Here is a 22659-nt window from a genome sequence, read left to right on the forward strand (position 1 = left end):
CTCCTCTGTACCCTACTGCAGTCCTCACCTTTTGTATTCTCTACATTTTGTGGGTGTCCTGTTAGAGAGAACTGTTGCTCCTCCCACATTTACTCTTTAAAAAATAACAAGACCCAGTATGTTCAGCTAGGGACATTACACTGATGCAAGAAAAATAAGTAAGAAATGTTTTTGAGCACTTACTGCCAAAAATAAAAATAACTCCAAAATTTTCCTTCTCATTCTCTACAAGTAAGTCAGCCCTGTTGGCAAGGGTATCTGGGAATTGTTATGGATGTGGCTGCCAAGTGTGCAGTACACATGGGGTTGTCTATACTGCAGCCAGCCACTCCTCCATGGCCTTCCCTGATCAACAATCAGCCAGCAGTCTGAACGCAAGGCAGAGCTCTGGGAAGCAACATCACCTGGAAGAGAGTAAAGCAACTGAAGAAATCTGCCTTCCTGTACCCATTCCACCTCCACCAGTCATGGCTCTGTATTCCTCATCCTTGACCCTTTCCTTGTCATTGAAGTCAACATTAAGGGAAAGGTATGTGTCGATCAGAAGAGGAAGAACTATGAGACCATTTGCTTTGGGAAGACAGATGATCAGTGACAAAAGGAGAATAGACATGAGGTCAGGTAGCAGAAGGCTTCAGGCAGCCAGCATGTACATTCTACTCTATTTGGTATCCTAATCATCTATCCCTTATCCATCCATCCATCCATCCATCCATCCATCCATCCATCCATCCATTTCTGTGTTAGACTTAAAACACACAAAGATTTAAAATATACAAACATACTAGAACAATCATGTGGAAAACCTCAACATACATACATACAGATAAAGAACACCAGAAACAACCGAAGACCCTCCCACCTGTTCAGTCATTCCAGGTACTGCCCGGATGGCTGCCAATGCACAAAACATCAGAAAGCAAACAAGAAAAGAGTCCCTAGGCCACAGTACCATTGTTCAGATTTTGGGGAGGGGAGTTGTCACTAGATCTATGAGTTAGTCACATGCATTCTGCGGATGCCTGAGGTGTCTATAATCATTCTGAGGACAAAAAGGCCAGTTTCATTAATGCCAAAGCAGACTAGAGAATATGTGCCAATGTGCTTTCATTTCTTCTGAGGGAAAGGCCATCAAACCCCAGAGAAAGACAAAATGACATCCCCAACATCCAGCAACTGGTTTTACATCAAAAAAGGCCGAGTCTGAGAGACCTGAGGCCTGGCTGAATAGGTCTGCCCAAAACAGACCTTCCTGGTGTACTTCCACGGAGACTGTGTCTGAGGGAATGGCACAGTAGCTGCAAGTGACAGGAGAGGGCAAAGATGGGGCCAGCACTTGCTCTTGTTTTTTAACAGCTCACACAAAAGCCCACTAATGATGGCTGCTGAGTCTTTAATCAGCTGTGCCAAAGGAGGGAAGAGAGTTAAAGAGCAAATTGGGGAAAATCACCAGAAATACCCACTTCAGAATTGGCCCTTTCCACACCCCTTTCCCAAACATTGGGCAAAAAGTGGCACTTCTTCCCAGCCATGGGGAAAGCATGATTATTCTACATCCTCCCCTAGTCCTCCCCAAACATCCCTGAGTGTACCCCGTCAGCGTATTAGATATGAGATGAAGTGAATAAGGGAGAGCTAAACTAGGCCAGGTTCACCAGGGAGCAAGGGGAGCAGGAGGCAGACCGTTACACAAACTGTGTGACAATAAAAAGTCTCTCTCTGGGAAGTTCTCAAGTCACCTGAGCAGGAGCAGCCTTAAGAGTCCACCCTAGAACTGAGACTCCTAAATCTTAAACTAATGTGAGCACTGCTAAAACTTCCCCAGTCCTGGAACTCTACTCTACACAGTATTTCTTTCCCCTACTACACGACTATGGTTTTCCTTTTTATGTGGAGCAAAGTCCCAAGGAGTTCAAAGAGGCCTGTTTATAAAAATAAAAACCCAGGGGCACCAATATTAATAAAGTTAAACTAAAAAGATATTGAATAACCTTTGTGAAGTTAAAAAACAATGACTAATTCAATCCAAGCAACTGGGTCATGCTCAGATTCCAGTAATTGTAAAATTTAGATATAATAAGGCAAGAACTTTGCTTCGCTTCAGTAGTCAAAATGAAGGGCCCATTCAAGGGCAAGTGCTGCAGTCCAAACCCAGCAGGAGAGCTTGGACATCTGAGGTGGGGGAAGCAGGGCAGGGCAGGGTAGGATCGCCATCCGGTACTACCTCGGAACTTGACAGTATAACAAAGAGATTCTTCTTATACAGTGCCAAACAGTCATTGAGGGAACACCTGAGAGGCTTCCAGAGACCACAAAGCCTAGGGCAGGTCTCCACTTAGAGGAAGCAAGTGAACAATCTAATCAAAGAGGTATTGTGAGGTACACAGCCACTCCTGGAACAAGAGAAATATACTAAGCATCAGACAACAGGCATATGCCATCAGACGGGCATTCAAGACAAGCGCACGTTGTCAGGCTGGCACACAGAGATGGGTACATACAACAACCATATAGGCACACACTGTCAGACAAGTACATGTATCCAGACAAATAGTGTCAGATGGGTACACACTGTCAGACAGACATACAACATAATATGGGAACACACTGTCAGACAGGCACACACTGTTAAATGGGTAACATAGTCAGGGAGACACACACTGTCATATAGGCACATACTGTCAGACAAGCACACACAGTCAAATGGGTACACACAGTTAGATGCACATTATCAGACAGGCACACACAATAAGACATATACAGACAGGCACACATGGGTACATAGTCAGGCAGACATACACGGTCATATGGGCATAAACAGTCAGACAGGTACACACTAGGTGCGAAACTGAAGGAGCAAAGAGCACTTGTGCAATACGGAAAGGTTCTATGTGAATGAATGTGCCCAAAATTAAAGAAAATCACACAATCAATCAAGCTTACTGGATCACTTTCTCCTTATTGTTAAAAATTACAGTTCATAATTTGGAGGGTGGATATCTGAATATAAGTGAGAGCCTTTACCTGCTGAGCTACAGTGACATTTAAGCATCTCACAGATCTGTCTTCAGTTTCTGGAAGAATCATGGAGAGTTAGAGATGGCCCAGAGGTTAAGAGCACTGGAGGAACTGGATTTAATTCCCAGCACCTACATGGCAGCTGACATCTGTAACTCCAATACTCTCCTCTTACAGACATACATGCAGACTAGACATCCACAGATAAAACAAATAAATATTTACTTAAGAGCTGGAGAGATGGCTCTGCTATTAAGAGCACTGGCTGCTCTTCCAGAGGACCCAAGTTCAATTCCCAGCACCAACACGGCAGCTCACAACTGTCTATAACTCCTGTTCCAGGGGATCCAACACCCTTACACAGTTATACATGGAGGCAAGACATCAATGCACATAAAGTAAACTTAAATAAATTTTTAAAAATCTTTACTTAAACTCCTATATAGCAACCTAACTGTCTTCAGTGAAAAGAAATCTGTATTCCCTTAGATAATGGGATTGGATCTTGTCTACCAGAAATTTTAAATCCATGGTTGCTGGCTAAGAACCTTCAAAATTAAAGCAAGAGAAATCCAGCCCCACATCATCCAGTCAGCTAAGTAGAGAATGCAGGTGGGCAGGGCCAGGAGAGTTTCCCATATAACGACATTTAAAAAGGTACCATTGTGACAGATTGCTTCTATTCTACTGAATGGTCCCAAGCAACATGGGAATTGGTACTGGATGTCCCAGAGTAGACAAAGACAAGACACCTAAACATCAATTTTTAAACCATTGTATGCAAAATCATGAGTTTACAAGAAAATTTGACACCTTAAGTGTAAGATGAAGTCACCAATGTATATCCCTAAGAAGGGAATGAAAGGCACAGAAAGATTCCAAAGAAGACAGAAATCTACACATAGATTCAAAAGCTTCTCCCAAACTGAACTGTGTTCTAATCACCTAAGGGTGTGTCCTCTAGTAACTGAATATCAATGTTATCATTTCTCCCATGTGACAGTCTAGATTTCATTATTTTTAGTTCTTACCAGATCTTTCAGAATTAGGACAATTACTAATAAATAATGACAATCACAGAAAACTATATTGTTGTCATAATGTAAAGAAAAACACAGTAATTTCAACTTTCCCAATATTCTGATTTCTCTGCTACTTTTGAAGAAAAAAAAAAGCCAAAACAAGTTAAAAAATTTTTTCTGATAGAAATATTCCATACGTGTTATAAAAAAATAACTAATGGTATATTTCCCAACATAGATATATGTTCTTACAAGTTTTCTCTTTTCCATTCTCAACTTGAAAAATCCTTATAACCTGGTTTGCCAGCCAGGTGTGCCTCATTTGAAAAGCAAATGAAGAAACAGGCTACACCCCCAGCTTATTGTTTTCCCATCTCACTGCCAGCTCTTTTATGCAAGCTGAAAAATTAAAAGCAGCAGTGAGGGTAAAAACGCTGCTAGCCTCGATGTTTTACTAACAGACTTCCTCAGCCCAGTTTGGTCCTTGTTCAATTATGTCCATCCCTTTGTTGTGCATGACGTCAGTTTAATTCACACTCTGTCTCTGCACTGAGCAAGAACTGGTCTCAGGGTAGGGTGGGAGTACAGTGCTCCAAACCACTTTGTACAACTTAGCAACGTGATACAGAAAGTGTTTGGCTTCCATGAATAAAATACAATGGCAAATATAAGATACAGCAAGGCATCCAGAGAGTCGGGGCCTGTGACAGGATGCCAGATAATCACACAGAATGGCTGGCTCCATTGACTGGTAACCCAATATTGTGGCCTTTTTCAAGCTGAAGAATTAAACCTAGATCGAGGGCAACAGAAAGACTTTACCTTCGGAAATATTGTATCCTATTCCTTCCTGACACATTACAAGCTGCATTCTGGTTGGCACTCACACCAAGACAGAGATCAGAATGGCATTCAGTCACCCCTCAGCCTCACCAGGTGGTGGGGGATGAAAGAGGCTCCATGACACTATTGTTACAGGATTTGTGCCAAAGATGCTTGTACTACTATCCACCAAGTGGGCTACACACAAATGAGCTGTTAAAGAACTACAAACGATGAGGAAACAGTTCCTAGCTAAATAATTGAAACTAATTAACCAGAGGGTGGAGGGGGGAAGGGGGAACCAGGCAAAGCAGAAAAAGACCAAGAGTTCCCAGGACGGTTTCCCAGGGAACTACCCTGGAAAACACTACAATGACGGACACCTGTCATTCATTGAACATTTGCCCAATCCCATAGGAATAAACACCCAGAGGGAGCTCTAATGTAAGCTAGGAATCCAGACAAGGAATGATTCGCCCCAGTGGGTGGAGGGATGAGCAAATGGACTGCACCTGAACACAGGATAATGGATGACCACTGGGAGGCTATGCATGTGTGAGGGAGAGGGTAGGCAGAAAACATTCATACCCTTCTGTTCCGTGTTGCTGAATCTTTAAAACTGCTCTTTAAAAAATGAGTATTTTTTCTTATAAACCCCAAACCACCAGACCTCAAATTCTCTTGCTCGCCTATAACTGTTTACAAAATTCTGTTACTTATAAACCACCATTGGAAAGCCCCGTTTATTGGAGAAACGTGTCTGACGATGTCTATAAACCTCGAAATTGCCAGGAAATATTGGAGGAAATTCCCCTTGGAGAAGAATCCTCTCTGTCCTGAGCTGGCCACATCTGTGCTCCCCAGAGCAGGCAGGCATCACAGACCACTCAACCATCATTCACCCCAGTTCAGATTTCTCAAGCAACGCCAGCCCTGACTCTGACTTGCTGGCTACCCAAGGACTTTAAACAAAAGAATATGACCACCGACACAGACTCGGGCTCCTCCCTCTGACAACATGTGTCTAATGGCTATGAGAACGGGGGCTCAGCACAGGGCTAATGTCACCCTCATCCAAGCTTCTGTGCCATCACCTGATTTCCCTCCACAAAATATGGCTGACTTTCAAAGAAGAATAAAGCAGACTTGAAGATGTTTTAAATTTGGCAGTATGAGCCCCCCCCCCTTAGAAGAGAACGACACGAGTTGCTATGCTTCGTGTTGCTTTGGTTTATACCACAGTCACCCTGGATCCAACTTGGCAAGCTTTCCTGGAGAGCCTATGAGGCTACAGAAACATTCCACCACATGAGAAACAAATGTCCCCCAAAATGCAACGTAACACAATCCCAATACCCTTCTCCACCTACCTGGGAAAGCGTGTGGATTGGGGGACCCTCTCTTAAGGCACTTAGAACAGAGGATGTGCACAGTGTAGTGTAGTCCAGGCCACTCCTGAAGTAGGACATTCAGTTCCTCTACCAAAGGGGTGATGGCTTGCCATGCGGTCCATATATTTGGTAATGATGCATGGCTAGCAATGGACAGGGTGTCTGGCTGCAGGACCCCCTTGGCGGGTCGGTAACTCACCACCACAGGAACTTTCCCTCTATATGCAAAGATCTGAAATTTCCCATCCGACCTGTGCACCACGTGGCTGTTGATCTGGACACTGTAGCGTGCAAACAATCCAGGTGGAAACGTAAAGGGAAAACTATATTCGATCTGCAACTGTTCGGCCACAAAAGACTGCCCAGCTAGGTTGGTCCCATTGATCCAGGCCTCTGCGTGGGGCACCTCATTCTGTACGTAGCATGGGAACTTGTACCAAGCTGTAGAGCCATTCAAAGGCTTGCCTTTGGGTTTATTGAGACAGTAACAGAGTCCCATCTTCTCCAACAGCTCCAGTAGGAGCTGCAAGTCCTGCTGAGCCTGGACATGAGGCTTAAGCAGCAACCGAATGACATGGGCTGGCAGGAGCCCATGCAGCAGAAAGCCTTCCACATAATGATGAAACTGGGTGGCCCGGAGTGAATCCTGACCTGGGGTGGGCACTGCTATAGTGGGGAAGCCTTCCCCCTCTCCCTCGCCCTCTCCACTGCTCCCCAGGAGCAGTTTATGCAGCAGCAAAGAAGCATCTCTCTGGAAAAAGACATTGAGGATGTCAATGAGGCGGGTGAGGTTGTGGAAAACATGCTCCTTGAGAGCCGGGCTATCCTCAAAATAGAGCAGCTTGCCGCTCTCATGCAGGTAGGAAAGAGCACTCTGCAGCCGGTCCTCTGTCAGACCTGCCTGCAGACCAAGGCGGGCAGAGTCCCACCAGCTTAGCCACAGTCTTTGTGCCTGAGGTGGCTGGAAGTGCAGTTCCTCCAGCACCTGCCAGGATCGAGGCAGGACTCTGTGTAGGTTGGGGAAGATTTCTCGGTGCTCAGCTACAGAGAGCAGCTTGTCTCGAAGGCGTTGCAATTGGTGGGGGTCCCTGCAGCTAACAGGCAACACCGGTGAGAGGATCTGCAGCCTGTGGTTAAGCAGGTATTGGAAATGGGCCTTGCGCCTCCGAAGGTTCTTGTCTGAAACACCGTAGTAGGCTGCATGGGGGCTGGCAGAGCGCAGCTCGAAGTCCCGAGCCAGGGCCTCATCCACCACCTTGGCTAGATGGCTCAGGCCCTCTGCATCGTGCTTCTCCTGTAGGGCAATCTGGCGGTGAATGTCCAGACACTTCTCCTCAAGCTCTCGCTCCCCACACAGGTCCGCGTGCGTGCCCACAATGCACACCACAGCGTGAGGCACCCGGGCCCCCACCCGATGCAAGAAAGTGCCCACAGTAGTAGGAAAGCAGCGAGGTTCATAGGTGGCCAAGTTGACCACCAGCACATACAGGGCTCCTGGGGAGAGGAAGAAGGGCTGTATCACTTCATAGCTTTCATCACCAGCTAAGTCATACACAGTGAACCGCAGGCCCCGGGAAGCATCCGCAGTCCAGCTGGTCACCTCGATGCCCTTGCTCCCAAGGGGAGGAAAAAGTAGGTAGCTCTTCTCCTTGTCACCTCCTCCTTGGTCTCCCTCCACTTTGTCCTCAGTGAGGCAGTGTCGGAGCAGGGTCTTTCCGGCAGCCTTGTGGCCCATCAGGAGCAACTTGAGGCGGGGCTGCACAGCTGGCTGGGAATGAGCCAATTCCTTCTGGTAGGCTGCGATGTAGGGGATCCCCTTCATGCAGACTTCATAAGGGGGCTGAATCAGTGGGTTGTCCTTGATTTTCCACAAGCCCACGCGGGAGAGCTGGCCAAAGTTGTCGGGCAGAACAGCGATCTGGTTGCCCTGAAGCACCAGCTCCTCCAGGCCAGTCAGCTCCACAATGGAGTCCGGCAAGTAGCGGATGCGGTTATTATCCAGCCACAGGGTGAGAAGCCTGCCCAGCCCAGCAATAAGAGATGGCACTGAGGTGAGCTGGTTGCGACTAAGGTAGAGCTCCTCCAGACCAGCCAGGGGCAGCAGCGCAGCAGGAAACTCCTCAAAGAGGTTGGACGAAAGGTTGAGCATTTTGAGTCTTTGCAGGCGGCTGAACTCGGGGGGCAGAGCCTGCAGCCCGTTGTTGTCTAACATGAGGCTCTCCAAACTGGCCAGCTCACAGAAGCCGCTGGGCAGAGTGCCAAGCTCAGCCCCACTCAGCCAGAGAATCTTCAGGGCACGCAGGGCACTGATATCCTCAGGTAGGCCTCGCAGCCGGTTGCTGGATACATCCAGCTCCTCCAGGGCAGCCAGCTGCAGCAGCTGCCTGGGAAAGGTGGTGAGTTGGTTGTGGTCCACATCGAGGGTGCGCAGGTGGTTGAGGCAGGAGAAAGAATCTGGCAGATGCGCTAGCCGGTTGAAGCTGACATCCAGCTCCTCCAGGTGGGCGAGAGCACCCAGCTGGGCAGGCAGAGCTGGCAGCTGGTTGTGGCTCAAGTTGAGCTTGCGCAGCTCCCTTAGGGCGCTCACCACCTCGGCACCCAGGACTGTCAACCGGTTGTGGCTCACATCCAGCTCCGTAAGGTGATGGCCTAGCTCCGCCACCGCGGGGGGCAGCCGGGCAAAGCGGTTCCTGCGCAAGACCAAGACACGAAGGCTGCCCAGAGCCGACCCCAGACCTTCAGGCACATCCTCCAGGCCGTTGTTCCCCAGGTTCAGCACCTCAATGTCCCCGATGTTGGCCGGCAGCACCAGCTGGGGAGCGTCGGGGGACTCGAGTGGGTCGCCTCCGGCCCCCGGGCAGCTGAGCGTGAGCTGGCGCAGGTTGCTCCGCAGCTTCCTGGCGCGCAGGGCGGCGTCCCGCCACAGTCTCACCGTCTTCAGGTTGCCACTGTCCTTGCCAGCCATGGCGGGGCCCGGTGCCGACAACCCTCACGCCGGCACCGGAGCCCGCAGCTGCATGCCGCGCTGCACCCCGGCCGGCGCCCGGGCCCTCTCGCTCCCGCTGCTCCCGGGCCACCACCCCTGCGCGGCCGGCGGCCGACGGCCGTGGATCCTAGCGCAGCCAGCGGCCGGGCGCCCGCAGCTGGGGGCGGCGGCGACGCGGGCAGCTCTGGGGGGCTCCGGGCAAGCGGCGCGGAGCTGAGCTGCGGCCGCGCAAGGCGGCTCGCATTCTCCGTGCTCCCGGGCCATGGGCGCGCCGGGCAGCAGGGCCGCCGCCCGCCGCGCCGCGGAGGATGCCTGCTCCTCTTCCAGCTCCGCCCGCCTCGCGCTGCCTGGGTAGCCGACTCCAGCCCCGCTACCCTCGCAGCGACGGCCCGGAGGCCGGCGGCGTCGCCTCCGCTAGCTGCAGGAGGAGGACAGCGCTCGGCTCCGCTGCCGGCATGCTGCGGGCGCAGGGCCCGGGCGCCGGGGGGCGGCGGCGTCTCCTTGTCTCCGTTTCTCCGCGGCTCGGGCGGGAGCGCGAGCGCCGCGTCCCCGGCGCTGGGAGGGCACGATCGGAAAGCTACAGCGCCGCCCGGTGGAGCGGCCCCCACGTGACCGGCGGAGGCACCGCTTCTTCCCGGCACCGCCCCGGGGGCGGGAGTTGCAAGCGAGCGCAAACTGAGAGGCTTGGGGGTGCCCTGCATGGTGGAGTTAGGGACTTGGACTTTGTCCCTCTGCGAGGTTCACCGGACGGGATCCTCAAGGCTGATGTGGGGCTCTGGGGTCTCCGGGCTGGGCTCCCCTGCTTCAGGCTCTTTGTTGGCCCTGGGTCTCTAAGGATTTCTTATTCATCCCTAACGCGTAGGATTCAGCTGACCTCCTTACTCATTCTGACACACTTTCCCTTCCCTGCACCCTACATCCACACCATTATGGAACAGGCAGAATTCAGGGATCCGTTGTCAAAGGAGCTTAGAACCGGAGGGTGGTTAAACAAAAGGCAGATAGGTGAGAGTGGATAATCTTTAATCCATTTGATAGGTAGTTACTGGGGCCCATGTGTCAACTGCCCTGGTTTGAGCCAGCACCTCTCTGGCCTTCTGTGGGTGGTTGGGGGGTCGGAGGCAATGCAGGATGTCTTATCTGGGCTATCCCATTTTGCGTCACAACCGCGTGAAACATGCTACCTCTTGAATCCGACATTCCTGTTGCTCAGGGGATTCAAGAAAATTATGGTGGTATCAGGCATATTTTCATTGTGTTCAGTTTGGGTTTGTTTTCCATCGAGAGGAAGTTGGTCTGAGATCATATCTATACTAAGTAATCTCTGAACTTATCAAAGCCATGAAAGCCGTCAAGACCATGGTTATCACCTCCAACATTGTCTCACAGTTGGTTCATCACCTTATCTGAGGAGTCATTGGCAAGTAATGGCTGGTTGAAAAGGATAGTCACATTCAATGAGGGTGTGGCCTCTGATAGCTTGTTAATGCCCTAGTAGTTGGTCCCACACCATGCAAATAAGGGCAGCAGTAATTGGAGTCTACAGAGTCTAGAAAGCAAAGAAGGGGAGAAAGAGAGGAAGAACATGAAGACAGGAGTGAAATGGGGGATGAGGGAGTTGAAGGGGAAAATAGAAGGAAAAAATGATCAATATTTGTTGTATACATGTGCGAAATTCTAAAAAAAATAGATACAAGAGTTTTTTTTAAGTAATCCAATAGTTTTCAGCCTGGGGGATTTGAATAGAATTGGTTAAATTCACTGCTTACCACACTCTAGCTTTACTCCACACACTTAGACATTCAAGGACCATGTTCGTTGCATCTGTCTCTTCCACGAAAGAAACTGACAGAACATCCACCCTAATGATAATTAAATACCAAGCCCTGGCAAGCATCCTGTAATAAGAATACAGAGGCTCACACCTTTAATCCCAGCACTTGGGAGGCAGAGGCAGGTGGATCTCAGTGAGTTCAACTCTACAGGGTGAGTTCCAGGACAGCCAGGACTGTTACACGAACAAACCCTATCTCAGAAAACCCAAGGTGGGGAGGGAGGGAGGGAAGGAAGGAAGGAAGGAAGGAAGGAAGGAAGGAAGGAAAGAAGGAAGGCAGGCTCGTCCCAGGATTAGTCTTGGATACCTCAGGTAAAACCAGTAATTTGGCAGTCAATATTTATCTGCATTCACTCTGAAGGTCTTCCTGAGAAATTGAACTCTCAAGAATTCAAATATTCTCTTAGAGGTGGTGGTAGTGGTGGTGGTGTGTGTGTGTGTGTGTGTGTGTGGGTGGGTGGGTGGGTGGGTGTGTATTCTAAATCATGGGTTCTAAATCATGGAGGCTGACCCTTTTGTTTTTCACAGAGATAGGAAGGGCCTCAAAGACGTTAAGCAATTTATAATCTGCCAGTAAATATTAGGATGAGGTTTGCTGACTTCATAGGGGGTGCACTTGAGCACACATACCCCCCCCACCATGTTCATGAGTGTGAGTTCTGAAGCTTACACTTTTAATAAATGGAATAATCTGAAGTTCTGCCTGAGGAGGAAACCCAGGCAAGACCTTAGTGCCCTACATCAGTCCTAAAGTGGTTGAGATTGCATCTAAAAATCCCTTACTAAATGGTTGCCCTTTGGAGCCATCAGAGCATTAGTATCCCTCCATTATAAATGTCTTCAGAAAACTCTTCTCCCTTTGTCCTCAGATAATCTGTTTGTTTATGTGATAAAGAGAGCTAAATGGGGTCCAGCCTGTCAGCCTTTAGGTATGCCCCCTCCCAAGCCTGGCATAAATGAGGTGAGTGTGTTAGCCTGCAAAGAACTATTCTCTACTTGCAAAGTCCTTCAAGATCCCTGTGGCTAGAGAGACTCTTTCTCCCTGCCCCCACCCCCATCCCAACACAGCTCTAGAGTTGGGGCCCAGAGTTTCAGGCATGTGAGGCAAAGTATTTTCCTGGAGCAAAGTTAATACTGAGGAAGTTTGGGAGACGCCTGTTCCAGAGTTCCCTGAAGCTATGTGTGGCAATGCTTCTCGCCTGTTACTCAAGCACCTAAGGGCCTAAAGCGAGAGGATTTAAAGTGTGAAGCCAACTTGGGCTGTATGGTGGTGCTTCAAATAAAGAAGAGAATAGAGTTCTTTGAAAGACAGTCTACTGAAAACTAAAATGGTAAATCTGGAGAAAGAATGTTTTAAATAACAGAAGGGAGGAAGGAACTGTGTTATGTATAACTTCTGCCACGAACACCCATCCTGACCTCCTGAGCCCATGCTCCAGTTCCAAGTGGTTAATTTTCTGACATGCCCCTCCACCTTATAGAACATTTTAGTTATGAAAAACTTTAAATTTCAGGTACCAACAGCTTCCAACCCAGATGGGGAGTGCTGTAGTTTGGGTCTGGGATTTCCCCAAGGCTCATATGCTAAAGGATTTGTCCCTAGCCTGGGAGGTACCACTGTGAAATGAGACATTAGTAGAGCAATCTGGGTCCTTGGGACTGTGTCCTCAAAGAGAATAGTGGAACATCATCCCTCCCACTCTTTCACATACCAGCTTCCATGAAACAAGCACCCTCCTGTCACCTGCTCCCCTCTCTGATACCCTGCTTTGATGAGCGCTCAAAATCCAGCAGTACTAATTGATCTTGGAGTGGACCCAAACAAACCTTTTCCTTTCTTACCATAGCAACTGTCAGTGGTAATAACTGGAAGTTGACTAACACAGAATAGACGAGGCAGCACTTTGTGCTCCTTCAGGAGGGACCAATCATGAGCTCATCCTGAGGTCAAGAGATGTACATCAGGGCATGACTAGCTGTGTGCCCACATGGCTTCCACTAGTGGATGGAGCTCAGGTTAGGACAAGTAGGAACCACATCTGTTAGCATGAAGTAGCACATGTATATACTTAAGCACATGGAATGTGGGCCTCTATAACTACTTCCATATCCTACAAATGGCAAGCTTCTCCTCGATCCCTTTTCCCAACACAGTGGTCTCAGTTTGGCAAAGGAAGACTGACTATCGGAAGTTCTCTTGCCTTGGATGTTTATCTGAAGTTGTGGATCCAATCCACGAACGTTCTAAAGTCCTCCAAGTGTAGACCTTTGTATTTAACTTGCCGCTCTTCCTCTGACACTGTTAGCCCTGGAGTAGCTGCTCTGTGGATACCATGACATCCCATGCATTGAGCCTTGACCTAGAGTTTGGGGCATACAGTCTTTTCAGGGATGGAGAAAGAGGAGAGAGGGGGGGTATTGACTTGAGCAAGGCTGTGGAAATGTGCCTAAACTGACAGGAGCATCCTGGGCATCCCAGATAAAGGTCTGCCATTTACATATCTGTCAATACCAGACTGAATGCTCTTATCCCTAAGGAAGACTAGCCACAAACTCCAGTTGTGCATTCCCATCCCATCTTCAGCATAGTTAACTCTCCTCCATCTTGACAGATTTCTCTCTTGGTCTGACTCACACCCAGACTGAAGTCTCATTGTCATCCTTGTCAACTTGTTCCTGTCCACTAGCTCCATCTCCATCTGGTCATCAAGCCTGCTCTCTCAAAGGTCACTGCACCCTTCCTGCAAATACTCATTATTGAAATGGGAAACTTCTTTTGGACACTGGTTTCTTTTTTAATAATTTATTTAACTTTATTTTATCTGCATTGGTCTGAAGGTATCAGATCCCCTGGAACTGGAGTTACAGACAGTTGTGAGCTGCCATGTGGTTGCTGGGAATTGACCCAGATCCTCTGGAAGATCAGTCAGTGCCCTTAACCTCTGAGTCATCTCTCCAGCCCCTGGATACTGGTTTCTTACCTGGTCTATAGAGTGTTTGGTGTCCTATTACAGTTTAGGTGGGTTTTGTTGTTTGTTTGTTTGTTTGTTTGTTTGTTTAAGAACTCTATCAGCATTAATTATTTCCTCCCAGGGATCAAGTTTACAATTGGACTAAGTGCTACCAGATGACTGAAAATACGGAGACAACTGACTGGGATTCCCTGATATACAGAGAGCTTCTTAGGAGAGAATTCCTTGCCTGGTCACATTATTCTACCTGTGTTAAGAGGCATGAGTCTAAAACTCAGTTAAGCACACTCTGCCATGGAATTCTAATTTTGCCAGTAGCAATTCAACCTTTTTGTTGAAGTGACCTAATGTTCCAGTTCACTCAAAACTACGGGGTTTCCCACAGTGAGAGACATTCTGGGCTCAAGACCAGGCAACCTTGGGAACTGAGTACAGCTGCTTCACCTACTGGGTCTTTATTTTTTTTTTTGTTCCCTTGCTCTTTTTTTGTACTTTAGGAGTTCCAGAAAACGCTGTGCCCCAGAAATATAGCTCCTCTACTTTGTTCAACCACTTTAGGCTCTCCCAATAGTTCTGATTTTATTTATTCAGCGTCTTTGGAGTGCTGAAGAAAAGATACTCATGGCTGGTGACTAACTTTGGAGTATGGAAAGGACCTGTCTGGTCTTGAAAGGAAATTTGCTAATCAGTCGACCCTGCAGAGCTAATGACAACTAGGGATGGATGGGTTACTACACTTCAGAGGAAGGTGAACTTGAACTCCCCCTCCAAGTCTGGGAAGAATGACTACTGTGTCTCTTTGTATCAAGCTCCAAACCTTTTAGGATGAAGGCCCTTTATTTGTTTCTTCCTCTCTTTCTGTTATTCCTCGGATGGCCTTCATTTCTGTAACACCAAAATAAAATGGAGATGGCCTGTTCAAAATGGTGGAGGTGAGGTTATTTATGCTGTCTTTAGCCAGATAGGAAGGAGCTGTGTTGCAAAATGCTGGCTATGTCTAAAATTACAAGAGAGGAGAAATATGGGGCCCTACCCTCCTGTCTATGACGAAGACAGCAGTCCTCAAGAGGTGACTGTTTGAGTAGAAATGTCCACTGTTGTCCTCATTTCATAGCTAAAAATGAAGGCAAAGTGGTTGAGTCATGTCATCGAAACCCCTGATACTGAGCCCTGATGACTGCAACATCTGAGAGTAATCGCCAGTCATAGGAGCTGAGGTGTATTATGAATTTCAATGTCTGCAAGGAACGGTGCTGTGTGCTTTTCATGTCACATTTCATCTTATTCTCACAACTTCTCTGAGAAGTGGGCTCTCTATATTACCCCCAGAAATGAAAGCAAAGCTAGGGAATAATAGAATCAAGATTCAAAGCATGGCAGAGGGCAACAGTGGCACCTGTGGTTGAGAGTTTGGGGAGGTAGATGTGACCAGACTTGGGTCCCTGAGAGATGGCTGTGTTTGAAGTTGAAGGGTGAGTAGTAAGACCAAGTGCAGAGGAGAGCTGGCATTGGCTTCAGGGGCCATTGTACTGAGCTCTTACAGATAAATTCGAAGAACATCATGCTGGGCAGGCAAAAACCCTGTAAACCCAGTCTCCCCGAACCCAGGGTCAGAGCTTGACATCTAGTCCCATTACAGCAAGAGAGGAACACACACTGTCTGGTAGCTGTTATTTGATTTGTTTTACACAGTAGGGATTTAATATGAGTGTCTATATAACATGCATCTCAACTAAAAAGCAGTTCATATTCTATACTTTGCTAAGGATATTTTTTCAAACACTAATTGATCAAGCTGATATTAAGGGCAAAGATCAGACCTCTTTTGTTTGTGTTAATTTTTCTTTTTAGCCTCACCCTTTCTTTCCTCCAAATTTAATAAATCTGCCTTGCATGAGCCATCTGGTTTAAATGCAAGCCAGTTCCCATCAGCACTGAGGAAGTAGCCCGAGACTCGTCACCTGGCTGCAAACAGGGAGCATAAACAATGTATCTGAGATGCCAGTTTCTCCAGAGGGCAAAGGCAAATTGCACCAATGTATCTATTGTTTGTTCTTTCCCTGGGTCTACAGAAAACAAATTTATCTTGGAATGAGCAGCATTAACCTGAGCATTGGCTTGCTCTCTTTTTTTCTGGTCAAGTGGGAACACAGGGGCTCCCCATGGAGGAAAATAAATACCCATGTACTTTTGGCATCTGTCAACAGTACTTTAAGATGAAGATATTTGGCAGGGGCTAGTTGATTTCCCTGGAGGCCAGCGGATTTATCACATTGTCACCTGAAATTCCAGAATTTTCTCTGGGCTATGTAAGCGTCTCCTCATCACCACCATGTTTACTGGCTGCCCACCAGTTCCAGTCCCAATCCTGCAGCAGATATTCTTTTCCCGAGTAAAAGAAGGCAAACTGGCACAGAAAAAGATGAACGGAAAACACCTGCGAAATAGTTGTGGCTAATGAGGCTGACTGTGGTTCACTTGGCACTTTGAAATGAAGTATGTGGGGGAGGGGTGATGGAAATAGTGCAAGAGGAGTCTGGAGTCTGCTTTGTGCCAGGTGCTTCTCTGTACCCATGTGCAAAGCACAGTGAAGTATCACTCTCCACACACCTCACAGTATTCCACCAGCCAGAGAAGTCAGCCCGGTGTAGCTTCCACTTACTTCCTCCGAGGATAATTGTGGGCACATGAACCCTACAGCTCTATTGGGGATTTAGTGGCATAGTAGAAATTATATTCAAGTTGCTGACAGTGAGCCAGATAGATGCTTTAAGATTTTACTTCAATGGGTACAGTTTTTAAAAACATGTCCCACTAAAAAGATCAACGTGCCTAATTTATAAGTGGGTCACACATTTATAATAGTAAGACCCTCTTTTTGAACCTTGTTATTCTAATTTTATTTTTAAGACTTATTTTAAGTGTGTGTGAATGTGTATGTGTGCACGTACATGCATTGGTGAATGTGCACATGACTGAAGGTGCTTGCAAGGCCAGAAGAGAGCATCCGGTCTCCTACTGAGAGTCACAGGAGGTCTGTGACACAGCTGAAGTGGGTACTAGGAAAGTAACTCTGGTCTCTTGCAAGGGTAGTACACACTTGTATTTCCCAGGATTCTCTAGAGAAATAGAGCTGATAGAATGAATGAATACATGATATGATACATGTATATATCTGTTAGACTTCTCTCTTAAAGGTTTTTATTGCTCTGAAGAGACACCATGACCATGGCAACTCATAAAGAAAACATTTAATTGAGGTGGCTCGCTTGTAGTGCTACGTCTTGCAGGCAACAGGAAGTCAACTGACAGTCACACTGAGGGAAGCTTGAGCAAAAGAGACCTCAAAGCCAGCCCCCACCGAGACACACTTCCTCCAACAAAGCCCCACCTCCTAATAGTGTCACTACCTTTGGGGGCCATTTTCTTTCAAACCACCACAATGTTTTAGAGTGGCTTACAGGCTGTGGTCCAGCTAATCCAACAATGGCTGTTTACTAACTAACAGAAAGCCCATGAATCCAGTAGTTATTCAGTCCACAGTTCTGATGTCTCAGGTGGAATCCTGAAGAAGTAAACTCTAATGCTAGTGAAGAAATGGACAGACTTGCTAGCACGGTGAGAGCAACCAGGCAGACAGCAAAGCTTCATTCTTCTGTGTCTTTATATAGACTGTCCCCAGAAGGTGTGGCCCAGATTAAAGGTAGGTCTTCCCACCTCAAAAGATGCTTCGCAATCACTGCAAGTTCCAGGTCAGACAGAGCTACATCAAAAACAAACAGGAACAGGAAGGGAGGAAGGACAGGTAGACAGTTCACGGGGGAGGAAGAGAGCAGATAAATAACAGATAAGAAATCAAATAAAATAACAGATAGAAATCATATTTCTCACCTTGCAAAATACCCAATATCAACTCATTGAAGAACCTTTACTCCTGTGGGCACATATTATGCACCCTTTCCTTTCGTCAGCACCCACAGCAGCCTCTGCAGTGCCCTGCCTTCCCTAACCCTATCCCTTTGCATATTTTTTCTCTGTCCAATTGAGATCTTCCCTTCTGAAGCAAGCCATGTCTTACAAGTTTGTACAGTGCAGTGGGTGTGGGGGGCATTTGCCTTTGCCTAACACAAGGATCACCAATCCTTCAAAAGAATAATTGTCATTCCAATAATAAAACTGATGTTGTATCCAGAAAAAAAAAAAGGAAATCATATTTCTCAGATTTTCAATGTTTTAGATTTTTGACTGGTAGTCTTATATCTTAACTACATTTTATATTCTAAAATATTACAATAAATTTGGCTAGTGAGATGGCTCAGTCAGTAGAGGTGCCTTCCGTTGGACCTGGGACTTGGGTTCAATGCCAGAGACCCACATGGTTGAAAGAGAGCATAGACTCCCACAAGTTGTCCTCTGACCTATACAATCTCATTATAGCACCACTACCCTCTACACACACACACACACACACACACACACACACACACACACACACACAGGTAATGAAAATTATAACAAACCCCGAATTTTTACTAGACTGCCTTAACTTGGGTTCTGTTCTCTGAAGCTAAAGGCATTTTACTTTAGCAAATCTCATCTGGAGGTGAATGAAAGTTGCAGTGCTTCCAGTCATATGATCCAACCAAAGCAGACCCAAGAGAAGTGAGTCCTCTTCTAGCCAAGAGCCGTGTGCTATGTGCTCAGTTGTTATAGTCTTTGAATGAAATAAAGTTAGGAGCAAAGAGGAACTCCGGACCAAGGCTGCCTCATCTGAAGCAGTCAGAAGAAAGCAGAGTAAGAATGATAAGAGTTCAGTCTAACCCTCAGCCAAGAGGACACTGCTCATAGTAGCCATCAGACACTGCATGGCAATTTTTAATCTAAAGTCAGAGCCACTGTAGAAAATGATAAAATTTTGGCAATTGAAAGAGGAATATTTGAGAGAAACCAGATGTGCTCAGCACCCCAAGGCCTGCTTGTGGCTAACCCATTCCATTCATTCCACAAGCCTGCTTGAGGTCTAGTCTTATAATGTATGACAGTTTGGGATACACAAGGGGGGAAATGCATGACCAGCTATGATAAAGAATAGTTTCAATACCTGTGACAGAATTTATATTCAAAATATGTAAGAACGTCTACAAGCCAATTTGCAGGCGATAATAACTATAGTACAAAAATGGGCAAACATTTTCATTAGAAGAAAATCAAATAACACGTATAGGAAAAAGAGTTTAAAATATTATATTTTGACTCATTACTTCCTTGTGCAATCTTAAAATAGAGAGCTTTCTTTAATTTTTTTAGTTTGTTACATTAAATCTGACAGGGAATATAAAACATGTTCTTCCAAAACACAGTGTGAGGTACAACTCTGTAGCGTTTGTGTAAAGTCAGCATTTTGTTGTTTTTAGTTGCCCCCTGTCTGTTCATCAGCCATTTGTCCCACGTGGATTCATCAAAGTGATGCAACTTAAACTAGTCCCCTTCCTGTCACTAGAGTGAATGTCCTGAGACTTTCACTTGAACTTGCTATACAGCTGAGGTTTACAGTCTTGAAGTTAGATAGGTGCTTTCTAAAGGGAAGAGAATGATGTAGCTGGCAGTTCTGAAGGTTCAAGGACATGGAACTGACATTGGCTTGGTTCTGCCAAAAGCCCCATGGTGGCTGGAATCACTATAGTTGGGGAACATGCAAGATGGAGAGGTGACTTAGACAAATGGGAAAATCAGAGCACCCGGGCAGTGGCCAGGTTTGCTCTTTTCTGTATCGTTTTGTTTGTTCTCTTTCTGTGGTACTAGAGGTTAAACTCAGGGTCTCAAACATGCATACATTGTTCTCAAGAGCCCTGTCACTGAGCTGGATTCCTCTGTGTGTGTGTGTGTGTGTGTGTGTGTGTGTGTGTGTGTGTGTGTGTGTGTGATGTTAATCTTGGGACAGCGCTGGGGATGTAGCTCAGTTAGTAGAGTGTTTGCCTAACATGTGCAAAACCCTAGTTTGCTTCCTGACACTGCATATTTCCCACTAGAGTGGTGCATGTCTGTCGTTCCAGTACAAGGTCATCCTCAGCTGTAGCAAGTTCAAGTCCAGCTTAGGCTATAATAAGATCTGTGTTAAATTAAAAAGAAATTGGCTGGGCATGGTAGCTCACACCTTTAATCCCAGCACTTTGGACGCAGAGGCAGTGGATCTCTGTGACTTCGAGGCCAGCCTGGTCTACAGAGTGAGTTCCAGGACAGCCAGGGCTGTTACACAGAGAAACCCTGCCTCGGGGGAAAAAATTGAAGGGAAGGGAAACCACAGTCAGGATATTAAATATATGAAAGCATAAATTTTAAAACATTATGAGGCAAGTTCTCACTACATTGTCCAGGATGCTCTGGGAACAGGCAGGCCTTAAACTTGCCCTCATCCTGCCTCACCCTCCTGTGTTGCTGGGAATGCAGGTTGTCCACTGACTCAGCAGGCCTGCTCATTTAGAAGAACCTCTTGTAAGAACTAATTCAGAGCCCCATATGAACTACCTTAATCTTATCAAGAAACAGCACTCTGGGATAGCATAAAGACCTCCCATTGGAACTGGATGGATGGCTTAGTGGTTAAAAATCACTGACTGCTCTTGCAGAGGACCTGGGTTCATGTCCCAGCACTCACATGGTTACTTACAAAACCTGTATAACTCCAGTTCCAGGGTATCTGACACTCTCTTCTGGCACCAATAGGCACTGCACACATCTGGTGCACAGATATATATACAGACAAAACTCTCATACGCATGATGATGATGATGGTGGTGGTGGTGGTGGTGATGATGATAAAGACTTCACACTAGATCAATCTCTTAAAGATCCACCAAACCTTAATATGGTCACAATGAATCTCAAATTCATCACTGGATGTCCCTTATCACAAGAACCCATGGCAGACATATTCAAACCCTAGCAGAAGCCATGTTTAGTCTTAGCAAATTGGCTTCAACTTTCAAACACCTAATGTTCATAAGAGAATAGGAAAAGGGGCACATTCATATATTGTAGGTGGGAGTACAAGTTAATACAGCCTTATAGAAAATATTAGTAATATCTGGCAAAAACCTAAAAAGAATTTCAAAAGTAGAGATGTATTCAAGGATCCACACACAACAGCATCCAGTGGAGGAAAATGAAAACACACAGGCTTCCAACAGCAGAGTAAGGGTTAAATAGACATCAGCATGGATGCATGATAGAGCTGGTATCCAGAGGGTTCCTCTGTAGATCAGTCAGTGGAGGACGCATGCCTAGCAGGCAGAAAGCCCTGGGTTCTGTTCCCAGCACCACATTAAAAACAAAAAGGATTTCTTAGAAAATTTAATCACTTAAAAACATCTATCTTGTAATATGTGCTGAAAATATGAAGATGCAGTTTTCCATACAACACATGACCATACTTTGATCTAAAATGGGAACATGGGTAATTTTATTGTATATGTGTAGTCATAGAAACAAGTCTGAAAACCCATGCATCAAATGTCACTTTCATTTCTGCTTATTGTAATTACATCAATTATATTTTCTTCTTGTTATATTTTACAGTTTCAATACTAGACACTATCTTTATCATCAGAATAATTGTTGGATTACCTTGCCCAGCCTTGATGCAGGGGGAGGAGACCAGTCCTTCCTCAACTTGATGTGCCATGCTTTGCTCAAGCCCATGGGAGTCCTGCCCTGTTAAAATGGAGATGGAGGAGGAGTGGATGGGGAGGGGATAAATGGGAGTGGGGGGTGGAGAGGAGAGAGGGGAAACTGTGGTTGGTATGTGAAATAAATGAAAAATGTTAATTAAATAAAACTTAAAAGATGCACATGAGTCTGGAGAGATGGCTCAGTGGTTAAGAGCACTGGCTAATTTTCCAGGGGACCTGGGTTTGATTCCCAACACCCAGATGGCAGCTCACAACTATTTTTTAACTCCAGTTCCAGCAGATATCAGATGCCTTCTCCTAGTTTCCTGCGTGCACTACATGCATTTGTTGTACAGACATACATGTAGGCAAAACACTCATACACATAAAATAAGATTTTTAAAAAATGTTTAAGAAATACATGCAGCAGCATACATATATTTTGAGTAGTCACTGAAATCCCTTTTGCCATGTAATGCTACATCTCTGTATTTCGGTTTGTGATTGTTGGAGAGCAAATGTGTTCACAGGGAAAGTTTTCTCTTCCTGGATTGTCAGTCTAAGCTTCCTCCTTGGCCTTAACAAAGCCCTTCACCAGCATGTGCACTTTGTCCAGGCTAATTGCCGGGGCTCATAAAATTGTCTTTTTAAAAAAAAAAAATACATTTTGACAATGTCAGGAATCTAGTTGCTTAGTATTACAATACAAAACATTTCCAGAACTCTGACTTCTAGCTAGAAATAAAAAATTAAAAACAAAACAAAACAAACAAAGAACAAAAAAACAAAACAACAACAACAACAACAACAACAACAAGAAAAACAAGGAAGCAGATGCTGAAGTTCTGCAAACACTGCCTTTGCTTAATGTTAATCCTGCCAGACTCTTTGGCCCCGAGTCTGCTTTGGCAAAGACTGCTGTAGAGATTCGGGGTCTCTCCAGCACC

The 22659-nt window shown here is 46.2% G+C and overlaps 1 protein-coding gene across 5 annotated transcripts in view; it reads right to left on the reverse strand.

Annotated features, from left to right (window-relative positions):
• Mfhas1 (malignant fibrous histiocytoma amplified sequence 1) overlaps positions 1–9357 on the reverse strand; it is an 88218-nt gene extending 78861 nt beyond the window's left edge. For all 5 annotated transcript variants that reach the window (XR_003480262.2, XM_027391248.2, XM_027391249.2 and 2 more), the window contains exon 1: positions 6233–9357. Coding sequence is in view for 4 of the 5 variants with exons in the window: in XM_027391248.2 (XP_027247049.1) it covers positions 6233–9218 (2986 nt within the window). In the remaining variant the exon portion in view is untranslated. The remainder of the gene's footprint in view (positions 1–6232) is intronic.
• Positions 9358–22659: the final 13302 nt, after the last annotated feature.

This window comes from Cricetulus griseus, assembly GCF_003668045.3.
Source record: "Cricetulus griseus strain 17A/GY chromosome 1 unlocalized genomic scaffold, alternate assembly CriGri-PICRH-1.0 chr1_1, whole genome shotgun sequence".
NCBI classification, from domain to species: domain Eukaryota; kingdom Metazoa; phylum Chordata; class Mammalia; order Rodentia; family Cricetidae; genus Cricetulus; species Cricetulus griseus.